The sequence below is a fragment of the Vicia villosa genome, linkage group LG3 (genome assembly GCF_029867415.1).
Source record: "Vicia villosa cultivar HV-30 ecotype Madison, WI linkage group LG3, Vvil1.0, whole genome shotgun sequence".
NCBI classification, from domain to species: Eukaryota; Viridiplantae; Streptophyta; class Magnoliopsida; order Fabales; family Fabaceae; genus Vicia; species Vicia villosa.
Window position 1 is genome coordinate 6,566,183 of NC_081182.1, and position 13,522 is coordinate 6,579,704.

General features: G+C 32.9%; 1 protein-coding gene across 1 annotated transcript; it reads left to right on the forward strand.

The window, feature by feature from the left end:
* The first annotated feature begins 11,102 nt into the window (after window positions 1-11,102).
* Window positions 11,103-13,103, forward strand: LOC131654813 (protein BRASSINAZOLE-RESISTANT 1). The gene is made up of 2 exons (XM_058924743.1): window positions 11,103-11,476; window positions 12,232-13,103. The coding sequence occupies exons 1-2, from the start codon at window positions 11,237-11,239 to the stop codon at window positions 12,940-12,942; spliced, it is 951 nt and encodes a 316-aa protein (XP_058780726.1). The 5' UTR covers window positions 11,103-11,236; the 3' UTR covers window positions 12,943-13,103.
* The last annotated feature ends 419 nt before the right edge of the window (window positions 13,104-13,522 follow it).

Consider the following 13,522-nt stretch of genomic DNA (forward strand, 5'->3'; position numbering starts at 1 on the left):
GCTTCATTGATTTTCATTCACAACTTCAATACTTTATCAGAATTTCTCTCTAATTCGCTGGGTGTTTGAATTTGACGCAAGTTTCTCCCTCTCCTTTCCAGATTCATTCATACTGCTGGCAGTGTTGGGTATGTAATTTTCTGCCTCATTTCACTCATTATTGCAGAAGTATTGTAATGTTTTTAGAAATGAAGAGAGATTTGGAGAATGATTTTACATTTTTGAAGTTAAATGTCTTGTTTTCAGTAATTGTGTTGTTGTTGTTGTTCACCGCAATGTTGTTGTTCTTCACCGCCATGTTGTTGTTGTTTTCATTATTAGCTTGTTGTGATTCATTTATTCACTTGGAACATGTGATAATGGTAAAGCCACGTTTCATGCATTGGCATATGGAAAAAATTCAATATGTTTTTTCAGTTAACTAGCTAAAATTTTGGGAAGGAATTTATAGAGGGAAAATAATTTTTAGGTTAAAAATATGGTGGGTAAAAAACAAATCAAAGTAAAATAAATAATTTTGTGATGTAAGGATAATTAATTTAATTTTAAATTTATTTGATTATGCTGATGTTGCAAATATTTTTTGAATTTTTAAATTTAAAATATTTAATCTTTAAAAAAATGTTTAAAAACTATTTTATATTTTTGAACAACAATTTTTATTTATGTTAGTTAATTAATTAAATTTGTAAGAAAATGATGTATTTAATCATTTTAATTTTTTTAAAGAATTTATAATTTTGTCTTTTAATTATATATGCCAATACTAAAAATTTTAATTATTAAATTTTATTCATCCACTACTTAAGATAAATATTTAATCTTTTCAACAAAAACTTTTTATTTATTTAAATCAAATAATTAAATTTTAAAGATAGTGTATTTTATTTAAATTTTATATTTATAACTAATTATTTATATATTCAATTAATAGGTATTATTGAATAATGCCTCCACGAGAACAATTTCCTACAAAATGTTTGAATGGTGCTCCAAGTGATGATATTGGATGGTATTTTGGAACTCCAGGACCCGGAAGTTGCAACAATGTTTGTTGCAAACTTTGTAATATAGTAATAAAAGGTGGCATTACAAGATTGAAGCAACATATAGCACAGATGAAATGACACATTGCGGCTTGTGGTAGAGTAACGACTATGGTTAGAGAAAATATGATGAAACTTTTACTTGATTCTAAAGCGAAGAGAAATGATTCTAAGAGACGGAAAGAAGAATTTGAAGAAAGTTTAATAGGAGATGATGAATATATAAATGGAGATGTGAATACTCTTGTTGATGATCAATTGAGATATGCAACACAAGAAAGCCTTAGATCACATCGAGAATGGGAAAATATGCAACAATTCAGAAGAGAAACAAGAGCTTCTGAAATTGTATATGAACATGGTAGAAGCTCTCGTGCAAGTGTTAGTGGAGGTGAAAGGCCAAAAGATATCTCTTTTTCTTTTAGATCTACTAATATTGATCTTGTTAGGAGCAAAAGTATGAAGCAACCAAGAGCTGGTAAAGGCTTTTTGAAGACTTGGAGAAAAAGGCTTGGAGAGATTGTAAGTAAATTTATAATTTACGAGCGTTTGCCTATGAATTTATCTAACTCTCCTTGGTTGAATAATTTGATTTATACTGCTTCTGAGGTGGGAAAAGCCAAATGCCCAACTCCTTATGAAATCTCAAATGTTTATTTGGAAGCTGAATATAAGGAAATGTTGGAGTGGATAAATGGTATGAAAAAAATTTGGCAAGAAAGAGGAGCAACAATAATGTGTGATGGTTAGACAGACAGTATCAACCATACTCATATTATGAATTTCTTGGTATATTGTCATAAGGGTACTATTTTTTGGAAATCTGTCGATGCTTCTGATGTTGATAGTAGAAAATTGGATAAAGTTGTGGAAGAAGTCGGTAAAGAGTGTGTAGTTCAAGTGGTAACAGACAATGAATCCGCATTAAAAGAAGCTGGTCAAAAGCTAATGGAGAAGAGGCCTCATTTATATTGGTCTTCTTGTGCAGCTCATTGTTTAGATATTTGCTTAGAGGATAAAGGAAAAAAGAAAAGCATACACAATTTATTAAGTGAAGCAAAAATGGTGACAACATTCATCTATAACCACACATATATTGTGAGTCTCATGAAAAAATATACTGGTGGTAGAGATATTGTTCGTCCTGGTGTTACCCGATTTGTAACACAATTTCTACAACTTTAAGCAATTGTAAGACAAAAGCAAGGTCTTGAAAGCATGTTCAGTTCTTAAGAATTTTGAAAAACAAAGTATGGTAAAGAAAAGAAAGGACCGGGATATGAAGCAAGAAAAATCGTTATGAGTAGGGACTTTTGGAGTAAGGCTAATGACATATTGAAAGTATTTGAGCCAATTGTAAAAGTCTTGAGACTAGTTGATGGTGATGAGAAACCAACAATGGGTTTCATATATGAAGCCATTGATCGAGCAAAACAAGCCATTCAACAAAATTCTCGTTATAATTCCAAATATAATGATATCATTGACAAGCGTTGGAAATTCATGCACTCTGACCTTCATTCTGCTGCTATGTCAATATATTTTATAATTTTAATTTGGTCATGAAATTTAAATGTGAAATATCATATCCTCAATAATTGATTTTGATTTCTAGGTTATTTTCTTAATCCATAATTTCAATATGGAATCGAACATGGAAAAGTTGTGTATAAAGAAACATTTAATGGAACAAAAAATATAATCATGAAGCTAGAAAGAAACATGGATGATCAAATCAAAGCTCTAAACCAAGTAAGTAATGGATATTATATTTTCATATGATAAATTATTTATTGAAAAAATTGTTTATGTATTTATATGTTTTGTTATATCACCTAGCTAACACTTTTTAGAGAAAAGAGTGAAACATTTGGCATGCCTATAACTCAAAAATCTTGGTCTAAGATGGATGCAAGTAAAATACAAGTTTTTTTTTATAACTTTTATAAATATACTTTAATTTTAAATATAACCAATAATTTTCTTTTTTTTCTTCTTTAAAAAGCTCAATGGTGGGAATACCATGGTTCATGCACTCCTGAAATTCAACGTTTGGCTATGAAAGTTGTTAGTCAAACAACCTCCGCGACAAACTATGAGAGGAATTGGAGTACGTTTAGCTATATCCACACAAAAACAAGAAATAGATTGAAGTACAATAAATTGCATAAGCTTGTATTCACACATTACAACATGAAATTGAGAATGGGGGATAAATTAAGGAAGAGTCGGGAAGAAATAGAAGCAAATTTTGATCCGATAAATCTTGACTATATATTTCAAGAAGATCCATTATCTCATTGGATAGAAAGGAGGGAAAATACATTATTGGATAAAGTTCAAAATGCAGAATGGTTACCGATAGTTGATACATATGGTGAAAATGTTGATGATAATAGTGAATTTCATGAAAGTGGTGGTGGTTTAAGTCCACCAAGCGGTAATAGTGGTGATGGAGGTGGTAATGAAGTGGCTGATGAAGGTGAAGGCGGAAGTGGAGGCAGTGAAGATGAAGGAGAAGATGATGATCAATCAGAACTTGATCCATATCATGAAACACCATCAGGTTATAGGCGTTATAGGAACTTGAATGATATGGTAAGGTCTGATAACTCACTACTTGAGACAACAAGAAATGTGTCACAATCTGGAAGAAAAGGGAAAAGAAAACAAAATGTTCCACTTGAAAATTCTTCCTCTTCTAGTATTGCTAATAGTTTTAGTGATGTTGGGATTGACGATTCTTCACAAAGTATTCAACAATCTTATCCACCTGTTTACCAGTATCCATATTTCAACTCTTATAACCAATATCCTATTTGTGATAATGTTTGTTTCATCATAATTCAACTTAAATTATACATAAATACTATACAATAGCCTAAAAATGAATTGAAACTAATACAACATTATAAATACAAGAAACATAAATAGTTATATTAATTTTATATATTTTTTATATTTTGTGCGTGTATAAAATAATTTCATGTTACAACGGCCGCAATGCGCAACGCAGCGACCGCATTGGCCGCAACCGCAATTGCAATTTAAAACCATGAGTGTTATTGTAAGACGAAGCCATACATATTCCAACTAGCATCAAACCAATGTATAATGATCCTGGTAAGGGGCCATAGCCAATGGAATTTATCAATAAACCATCAGAATTTGAGCAGTTTCATTCCAAACTAGCTTGGCATGCCTGATTTTCTACAATATCAGAATTTCAATCAAGGTCAATACTTAAGAGATTCTAAATAAATGATATATTACCCTTCTTAATTATAATTAAGAATTTAAACTACAGTTGTTTGGACTCTAAAAAAACAAAAGTTAAATCGAACAAAAAAAAACAAAATTCTTATTGGCAGTTTACGAGTTCAATTTGGTTCTTTTTGGCTCAAATATGTTAACAGTTTGGTTTTTGTTTTTGTAAACAGTCATAGTATTGGATATAGTTTGGTTTGGTTTTGTTTTTTCCTACAATCCTAATTATCGTTTAATAATACTAATAGAAATTGTTGTAGTTGTTTTCACAAAGAATCAGTTGAATGTTTGAAAAAGTAGCGTTCAAATTTTTGTAAAGTTTCGGTTAGAAACCACAAAGCTATTGCAGTGTTTAGAGAGTGAACCAAAAAGAATGCGTCCAAATAAACCCCAAATGCTAATCTCATTTGTCCCATGTTATTCATAACACAGTCATGTTCCCATACCAGATAGAAATGACATAAACAAAACCCATAAATCAATAGTTTTCACTACTTCTATGATAATATGTTCTTTCCCAAATATCTATGTTCACTTAGTCTCAACTTCCTCAACCTTAGTGCATATCTTCCTTTTCTTCTGAAATCTATTGACTTAACAATGGTTCATGAATTTGTTTTTCTTTGTCAAGACTACAAGTAGTTCTGAAGAAAAGCAAATATAAAGGAACAATAATTGGCATGTATATAGAATATTGTCTAATAGGATCAAAAAAACCTATTGCGAAAAACAAACTTTGATGGATCCAAGGAATACAAAACAATGCATATGTCAGTAAAGATTCTTCTGCTGAGTGCTACATAACCTTTAAGAATACCAGAAATTGGACCGTGACTTTCTTGAAAAGTTTATCATGCAAGTTACAAGTAATGTTGTGTTCATCCATGTTGAGTTGTTTCCTCCTATGAACACACACATTTGCAAAACAATTCAAAAGTAATCAATTTTAGTTTTTTTTTGGAATTTGATGTATCAAATATGAGGGATTTTAAACAAGAGACAAGATTAAATACTAATTGCATGTACATCCATTATACTCATTAGGATTCTTTAAATGGGTCCGGTTTAATTTTTTTATATTATATTACACTTCTAAATTATTTAAACAACTTAACTATACCATTGATGTTGAAATAGGATCTCCCTGTCGAATTCCTCTGCAAGCTTTTAGAGGTTTGGACATTATACCATTGATGTTGAACACATAAGCTACATTAGTGATCACAGTCATGATCCACTTAATGAAAATATAAGGAATGCCAATCTCATGCATTATGTTTTCAAGTGCAGTCTAACTCACCATATCATATGCTTTTTGTAAGTCGAGTTGAAGCATAACTCTAGGTGTCCCTCCCTTTCTACTGTAGCCTTTGATAATTTCGTATGCTAGCATTATGTGATTGTGGATAACTTGACCAGGAACAAAAGCAACTTGGCTTATGCTGATAATACCAGGAAGGAAATACCTAATCTAGCTGACAGAATTCTAGATATGATTTTGTAGAAAGTTGAACAAACAACAATAAGTCTATACTCTTTAACAAACACAACTTGATCAGTCTTGGGTATGAGGGAGACTATAGCTTTGTTGAAGTCATTAAGAATTCTATTATGCGTGAAAAATTCCCTCACAGTAGCAATTACATCTTCCTTAATGGTAGTCCAACAGCTTTTGTAGAATTTTGCTCCATAACCATCTAGACCTGGGGCTTTTAGGCCCCCCTATACCCTTAAGCGCATCTTCAATCTCCTTAGTGGTAACAGGTCTAACAAGTAAATCTCTTTGATCAACATTAAGCTGGTTACCTTTCCTCATAGCATCAACATCAATGTGATGAAGATGATGATCTACTTTCCCCATGAGATTGCTGTAAAAATCCATGACTTCAGTTTCAATATGTTACTGTTCAGTGATGTAAGTACCATCAGTTTTCTGCAGGGTGTACATACTCTTAGCCTCTTGCCTAGATTTGAGATATGCATGAAAAAATGCACTGTTGCCATCACCTTTCCTTAGCCAGTCAATTTTAGTCCTTTGCAGCATGACTTTCTCTTCCATATCATTCCAATGAATAACTTTTGTTGTCAGATTTTTAGCCTTTTCAATCAAGTCCACATCAAATCTATGAGAGATGAGCTCTGTTTGGATATTTGTGAGTTCCTGCCTTGCTTGAGTCAAATTAAGTTGAGCACTAGAGAAAGGCCTATGTATAGATTTCAAAGATTTCCTTAGTCTCATGAGTTTGTGCCACAGGATGCACATGGGAGTGCCACTGCTAGGGAGGTTCCAGTTTTGTCTAACAACATCCTGAAAATCTACTGCATCAGTAATACTGTTATGAAATTTAAAATATCCATGCTGCATTCTTCTTGGTTGATTCATAGCCAAATGTAGCATGGCATGATCCGATATACTAGGGGGAGAATATTTAGGTGCATATCACTAAACTTCTGTAGCCATTCAGTGTTAGCAATGAGTCTATCAATGCGGGAGTAAATGGGAGAAGAACTCTGCTTATTAAACCAAGTATAGAAATCACCTTTGCTGAGCATTTCACACAAGCCAGTGTTTTCCATTATGTTTTGGAGGTCCTTATACTCATTCTCTACAACCAAATTACCACCAATTCTGTCTTGTGCTTGGAGGACATTGTTAAAATCTCCAATCAAACACCAAGGGCCTTGTTGAGTTCTGCTGAGTTGCTCAATATCAGTCCACAATCTTCTTCGATGTTCTAATTGATTTAGGGCAAATATTGCTGTAAGCCAGAATTTGAGGTTACCAAGTAAATCATAAACTCCACAGTGGACAAACTGGCTAGTGATCTTAATGTGTCTCAGCTCAGTGTGTGTGTGTGATCCCAATTGACCCAAATACGACCATTAGTATGGAAGGCATAATTATCCAAGAACCGACCTTTGAGATGAAGCTTCTGTCTAATTTGATCAGCTTTATTTTCTTTAACCCTCGTCTCAAGCAAAATGCATATCTCAGGCTGGATGTTATTGAGGCGGGAACTCACCTCCTTGACTTTACCAGCTTTATTAAGTCCCCTAATATTCCAGGATACTAACATGGATTATCAGATGTGGTAGCAAGAGGTTCATTCAAAACCCCAAGTACCCCAAACCCATTAACACAAGGAACAGAAGGTGAGGACTCAACATATAGAATTCTCTTTCCCTTGTCCCTCGTAGCTTTGTTTACAGCAGTCCAATTCTCCAAAGTATGCTCAATGTTCTCTTCAGTTGGCTTTGGTATCTCCTTGGGTGTGGTTATCACAGGTGGATTGGGCTCCAATTGAATCTTCGGTTTCCACACCTTCTTCTTAAGGGGTTCACCACACATATGACCTACAACTTGGCATTTATCACAAAATTTTGGTTTCCACTCATACTCAATCATTTGTTTCCTCTTTTTTCCTTCTTTATCTTTAATAGTAATTTCATCGAGCAGCTTGCGTGTGATGTCAACTTCCACTAGGATACGAGCATACGAGACCCTTAGCTTCTGAGCTTTGCACTCATCCGTCACCAAAGGCACACGAATGGCACTCCCTATCTTGCTTAGGCTCTTTTCTCCCCATAATTGAAGTGGAAGTTGAGGAAGCTTTACTCAGATTGGCAAGGTACGCATCATGTCCTGTTTTAGGCTAAAGTCAGGCCTCCATTCCTTGATAATCACAGGCGCATTGCGAAACGTATATGGTCCTTTCATCAAAAACGAATCCTTATCCTCATGATTCTTGAACCGAAGGATGAAGTATCCGTCATCATGGTAGTATATCTGTGGGAGCTGAACAAAATGCCAAACCCTAGCCATGAAATTCTTTACCATGTTCATGCTCATATTTTCTCCCAAAACGTATAAGACAAGAGCATTTTCCCAGAATTGAAGTTCAAAAATCATATCGTCATCTTCAATTTCAACGTCTATGCCATCTTCATAGTGCATTGGAGCAACATAACTCATCACAAGACCGTTTGCAGGGTTACGGTTATCTTTCAGAACATCCACCCAAAGTTTGCAATCTTCTGTACCAATTGATGGTGGTTTCGTCGTAGAGTTTACTGGCACTACAATCTCATCAGAAGATTTCCCCAATTCCGATTCATCTGCCTTTGGAAGCTCCGTAGTAGCAGGTGTCGCCGGTTGAGCCACCGGAGACGTTTGACTCACTGGAGACGGTGGTACCGTAGTTTTCGGCCGCCTGCGTTCCCTTTTTGTCATCAGAGCCTTTTTTATATTATTAATTAATAATTGTTTAAAAATAAAAGTATAATTAAAAAATTAATTTAATATTTAAAAAATGAAAAATAAAAATTAAAAGTCAACGTGGCAGTCCAATCACGGTTTAAAAGTATGAAAAAAATCGGTTTGATAAAAATATTAACTAAAGACTAATATGACCCGGTTAAATTTTGTAAGAGATTAAATCGGGTCCTTTTTTTTGTGAGGGACTAATTTGGGTTGTCTAATTTTTTTGAGGGACCAAAATGGGTCTTCACTCTTAATAAAATTAAAATAAATGGCACGTGAAAATAAAAAAAAGTGAATTTTTTTAATAAAAAATTTAATATTTTTTAAAAAGTAATATATATATATATATATATATATATATATATATATATATATATATATATTAAAATTAAAAAATGCCACATATGCATCACTTGAATTAGAATTTTTAACATGTCAATGACACACCATCATTTTAAGTGACAAGATCCACTAAAGAAATCTTCATATTTCAAAGATGAAATATTTCAAGGATGAAATATGTATTTTTACAGGGAGCAAAGTGTTTAACACTAAAAAAATATGAATGACTTGAGTGAGTTGTTGATTTAGTAATCATACTCAATGTTAGATATTTATTTATAGATAGTTGAGCCGGTATATTTATAGATAGTTGATAATTTTACTAAGTTGATCATAAAGATTGTATTAGAATAAATATAATCTGTCAACATAATTAAATACTAAAATAGAAGTTCACAGTCATATGATTTTAATATATTTCATGATGTCTAAAACCTTTCTTTTTAAATGAGTAATTTAAAATGATACTCTCCATGTTCTTTCTTGTATTGTATTAAGGTGACCATATCAAACACTCTTCATGTTGAATTATATAATTGAATTTGTTTGTCATTTAAACATAAATTTCATGAATGTTTGATGTAATCATATTTGGGTTTGATTCACACCATTACAAGTATGAAACATGCATTTGTTAGAATGAGTAAGTTAGCAGTTGGTGCACCCCCTTCAAATTGTGCCAACTCGTCTTTAGAGCCTGAAATCTTTGACCCACAAAAGTTCAAACATAACCAACAAAAAAATAAGAGAAAAAGTTCCCAAACAAACAAACAAAAGGCAAAGCAAAAGCGTTCCAACATACTACCATTATTCCTCCATCGAAAACCGAAGCAGTTCATTTCTCATGTTTCTGGACCCCACACTCTCTCATAAGCCAAGCCGAGCCGAGCCAAGCCAAAATAGTGGACCCCATTACCACTAATAATTAGGTGATCAGTGAGGCAGTCCACATGTGATGTGAGGTCTCCACCTCCACGCGACAACTCCCTCACGCGCGTGATGCTCATGCATGTCCTCCGTAGATTCCGTGAGCCGTCCCACACGCTACCATTATTGTAATATTAAAACCGTAAAACAAACTCTGATCGATTTCATCATTGTTTCTTCTTTTTCTCTCATAAAAAGATGTGTTGATTTGTTTTCTATTTCTATTTTTAATTTTATTTTTTAATTCTATATATAACTTCAATATCTTAGAAAAAAGACATCTCAATAAAAATGTATGCGGATAAAAACAACTAAGTAAACCAACAATTATAACTAAATCAAATAAAATAAATTGATTGTTTTTGGTTAGCAACAAATGAATATCGAGGTGATTTATTTTGACTGAGTTTTACTTTTTAACAACCTTCAAATTTATTAATTGAGCCAATAATTATAATTATAATTCACAAAAAATTTGCTCTCACCGACGTTCTGATATGTTATAGTTGCCTTTTTCGTGATCAAATTCTCTTTATTGATTCTTATCTATTTGATTTAGTTTTTTTTTTCTTTCTTATTCTTTGATGAAATTCTTTCTAGTCTTGATTTAGTGTGAAACATTTTAATTGATGTATATTGAAATTTATTTGTTAAGTTTTTTTTTATAATGTATAATGTTAACTTTTATATTTAATAGTTAATTCATTTTATGATATAATGAGAATCATGTTACTATGAATTAAAAAATTTAAAAAAATATATAAATATATTATTTTAAAAAATAATATAATAAGATACACCGAAAAATAAGAAGGTGAAAAATATATAACTAAATATATTATTTGAAAAAAATATTGTAAATTGATCAATCAAATTGAACCAAATCGTTTAATTTTGTTCGGTTCCATTTTTAAAAATATTAAAAATCAAACTAAACTAAACTCATAAAAATATCATCGGTTTAATTTTTTTTTAATAAAAAATGAATTCAAATTAAATCGATTACAGCCTATATCCGTGTCAATATCGAACACCTATTCTAACATTTATAATTACATTCAGTTTTTCTAAATTACTATCAATTTTATTGTGTCAATGTTAGGGTGATGTTTGACATTTAAGTGCTAGAATTAATTTGTAAAAGTTCTAATAATAATACAACCAAATCTTAAGCAAAAAAAAAAAAAATAATACAACCAAATCAAAACAAAATAAATAAATAAATAAATAAGAACTAGAAATAAGTCCATAACTAGAAGAAAACATTTCATTTCAATACCAACAGCAACAACGAGTAAGCGCATTTCTCGTGACTCTATTTATTCTGTCTCTGCGTTTGGGGTGAAAATCACCTACGACGCGTTCCACAGCACCACACTCTGAGTCTGCGTCAATGGGTTCTGACGGAGCAACCTCGGCGGCGAACAGCCGCAGGAAACCGTCGTGGAGGGAGAGAGAGAACAACAGGAGAAGAGAGAGACGGAGGAGAGCCATAGCGGCGAAGATTTACGCGGGATTGAGGTCTCAGGGGAACTATAATTTGCCTAAACACTGTGATAACAATGAAGTCTTGAAAGCTCTCTGTGTTGAAGCTGGTTGGACCGTTGAAGAAGACGGCACAACCTATCGAAGAGTAACAATTTTCTCTCTACTTTTTTCTTCATTTTTATTTTTCAATTAGTACTTTTTTTGTTTATGAAGATCTTCATTTTTTTCTTGTTTATTGATGATTTTGCATCTTGATATTTACTGTGGGATTTAAATTATGCTATAATTGGTTTGGTTTTTCATTGGATCGAAACTGTGTTTTTCCTGATTTTGATGAAATTTTTTCAGTCAAACGAGTTTCAGAATTTGTGCTTTTTAGTCAAATGAATTTCAGAATCTGTGTTTTTTCAATTTTTGTGTGTTGTGTTTTTGAGAGTGAGAAATTTGTTGCTGCTTTGTTCAATTTAAGGTAAGGTATCTATGTTCTATACATTTAATTATGCTACATTGGGATTAAAAAGGGAAATTTTCTGTGTGAAATTGAATGCATTGAAATAACAATCTAGTCTCTAGGGTAATTGTAATTGGTGCTGTTTTTGGAACAGTTTAATCTATTTTGGATCTACCTTGTTTGGTTTATTTGAACTTATTATCTACTCACATAAGCACTTATGGAATGGTTTGGTGGAATAACATTTTCTAACATGTTCTTTAAGTAATTTTTCTACTTCTTTCCTTAAGCTCTTTAAGGTGGTTTATCTTTTGTTATAGAAATAAGTTGTGTATAAGCAGCACTTATTATAAGTGTTTATGTTATAAGCACTTAATTCAGTTGTTTGTATCTGATAAGAATATGTTTTGGGCTATGACAATTATTCTTTCTGACTGAACAATGAACAGGGATCAAGGGCAGCAACATCAGGCGATGGAGCCGGAGCTTGTACCAGAAATAACCTATTTTCATCGCAAAATCCAAGTCCTCTTTCGTCGTCATTTCCAAGTCCAATCCATTCTTACCAAGTTAGCCCGTCCTCTTCTTCGTTTCCGAGCCCGACTCGTATGGATACAAATAATAACCCATCAAATTTCATTCCATACGTTCGCAACGTTTTCCCCAACATGTCTCTCCCGCCTTTGAGAATATCAAACAGCGCACCTGTGACGCCGCCTATCTCATCACCAACCTCGAGAAATCCCAAACCCATGATCCCCACATGGGATTCAATCGCCAAAGCATCGATTACTTCCTTCAATCACCCTTTCTTTGCAGCTTCTGCACCGTCTAGCCCGTCGCACCGTCACCTTTATACACCACCTACTATACCTGAATGTGATGAGTCTGATACTTCCACTATCGAGTCTAGTCAGTGGTTGAACTTCCAAGCCTTTGCAGCTTCTGCTAAATCATCGGTCTCTCCTACATTGAACTTTCTGAAACCTGTAATTAACGAGCCGCATAACATGCTGCCTGAAAACAGAATGCAAGAGATGAGGATTTCAGAGCCCGAGTTCGGAGCACAGGTGGTGAAGCCTTGGGTTGGAGAAAGGATTCATGAAGTTGGGTTGGATGATTTGGAGCTTACTCTTGGAAATGGAAAGGCGCCTAGTTAATGAAAACTAGTATATGCTCTTGTAACGGTAGCCGTCCGGCTTTCATTTCTTTTGAGAAATAGAGAGGATCTGAGCTCTTTTATTTTATGATTGAATCTATTATTCAAAACTCTCATTGATTCCCTTTTTTTAACTTATAATATATAAATATCTTTCAATCTCTTAGGATTTTAAACATATATACAAATGGAGTATACTATAAGAATTGTTACTTGATTTACTTTCCTTATTACTGTGTTTTCTTTGATTTTCACATTCTTTAATTTCCATGGATACCCAAAAGAAGAATTTGAGTAATAACCTAAGGTTACAAACTTAGCCTTGTTAACTTGACCAATTAAAAATGTTCAGATATGTCTTTTTAGCAAAACAATGCAACTGATTCTGTTTTTACTGAAGGAAAACATTAAAGTCAGATGCACAAAACCCAACTTCTAAATGTTAGGTAGAGTTATGACAGGTAAAGCACAAAATGGCTTCTGGATTCTGCAGTACTTTGATTAATTTATCTTGATATTTGAGAAAAATATGGAGGCACCTTTTACATTTTATGAATAGAATGAATATATTATGTTAATTG

What these genes read in the sequence shown, in the direction of transcription:
- LOC131654813 (XM_058924743.1), top strand. Translation starts at nt 11,237, where the DNA reads ATGGGTTCTGACGGAGCAACCTCGGCGGCGAACAGCCGCAGGAAACCG. An exon ending in ACGGCACAACCTATCGAAGA is followed by an intron (nt 11,477 to 12,231) that starts GTAACAATTTTC and finishes AACAATGAACAG; the next exon opens with GGATCAAGGGCAGCAACATC.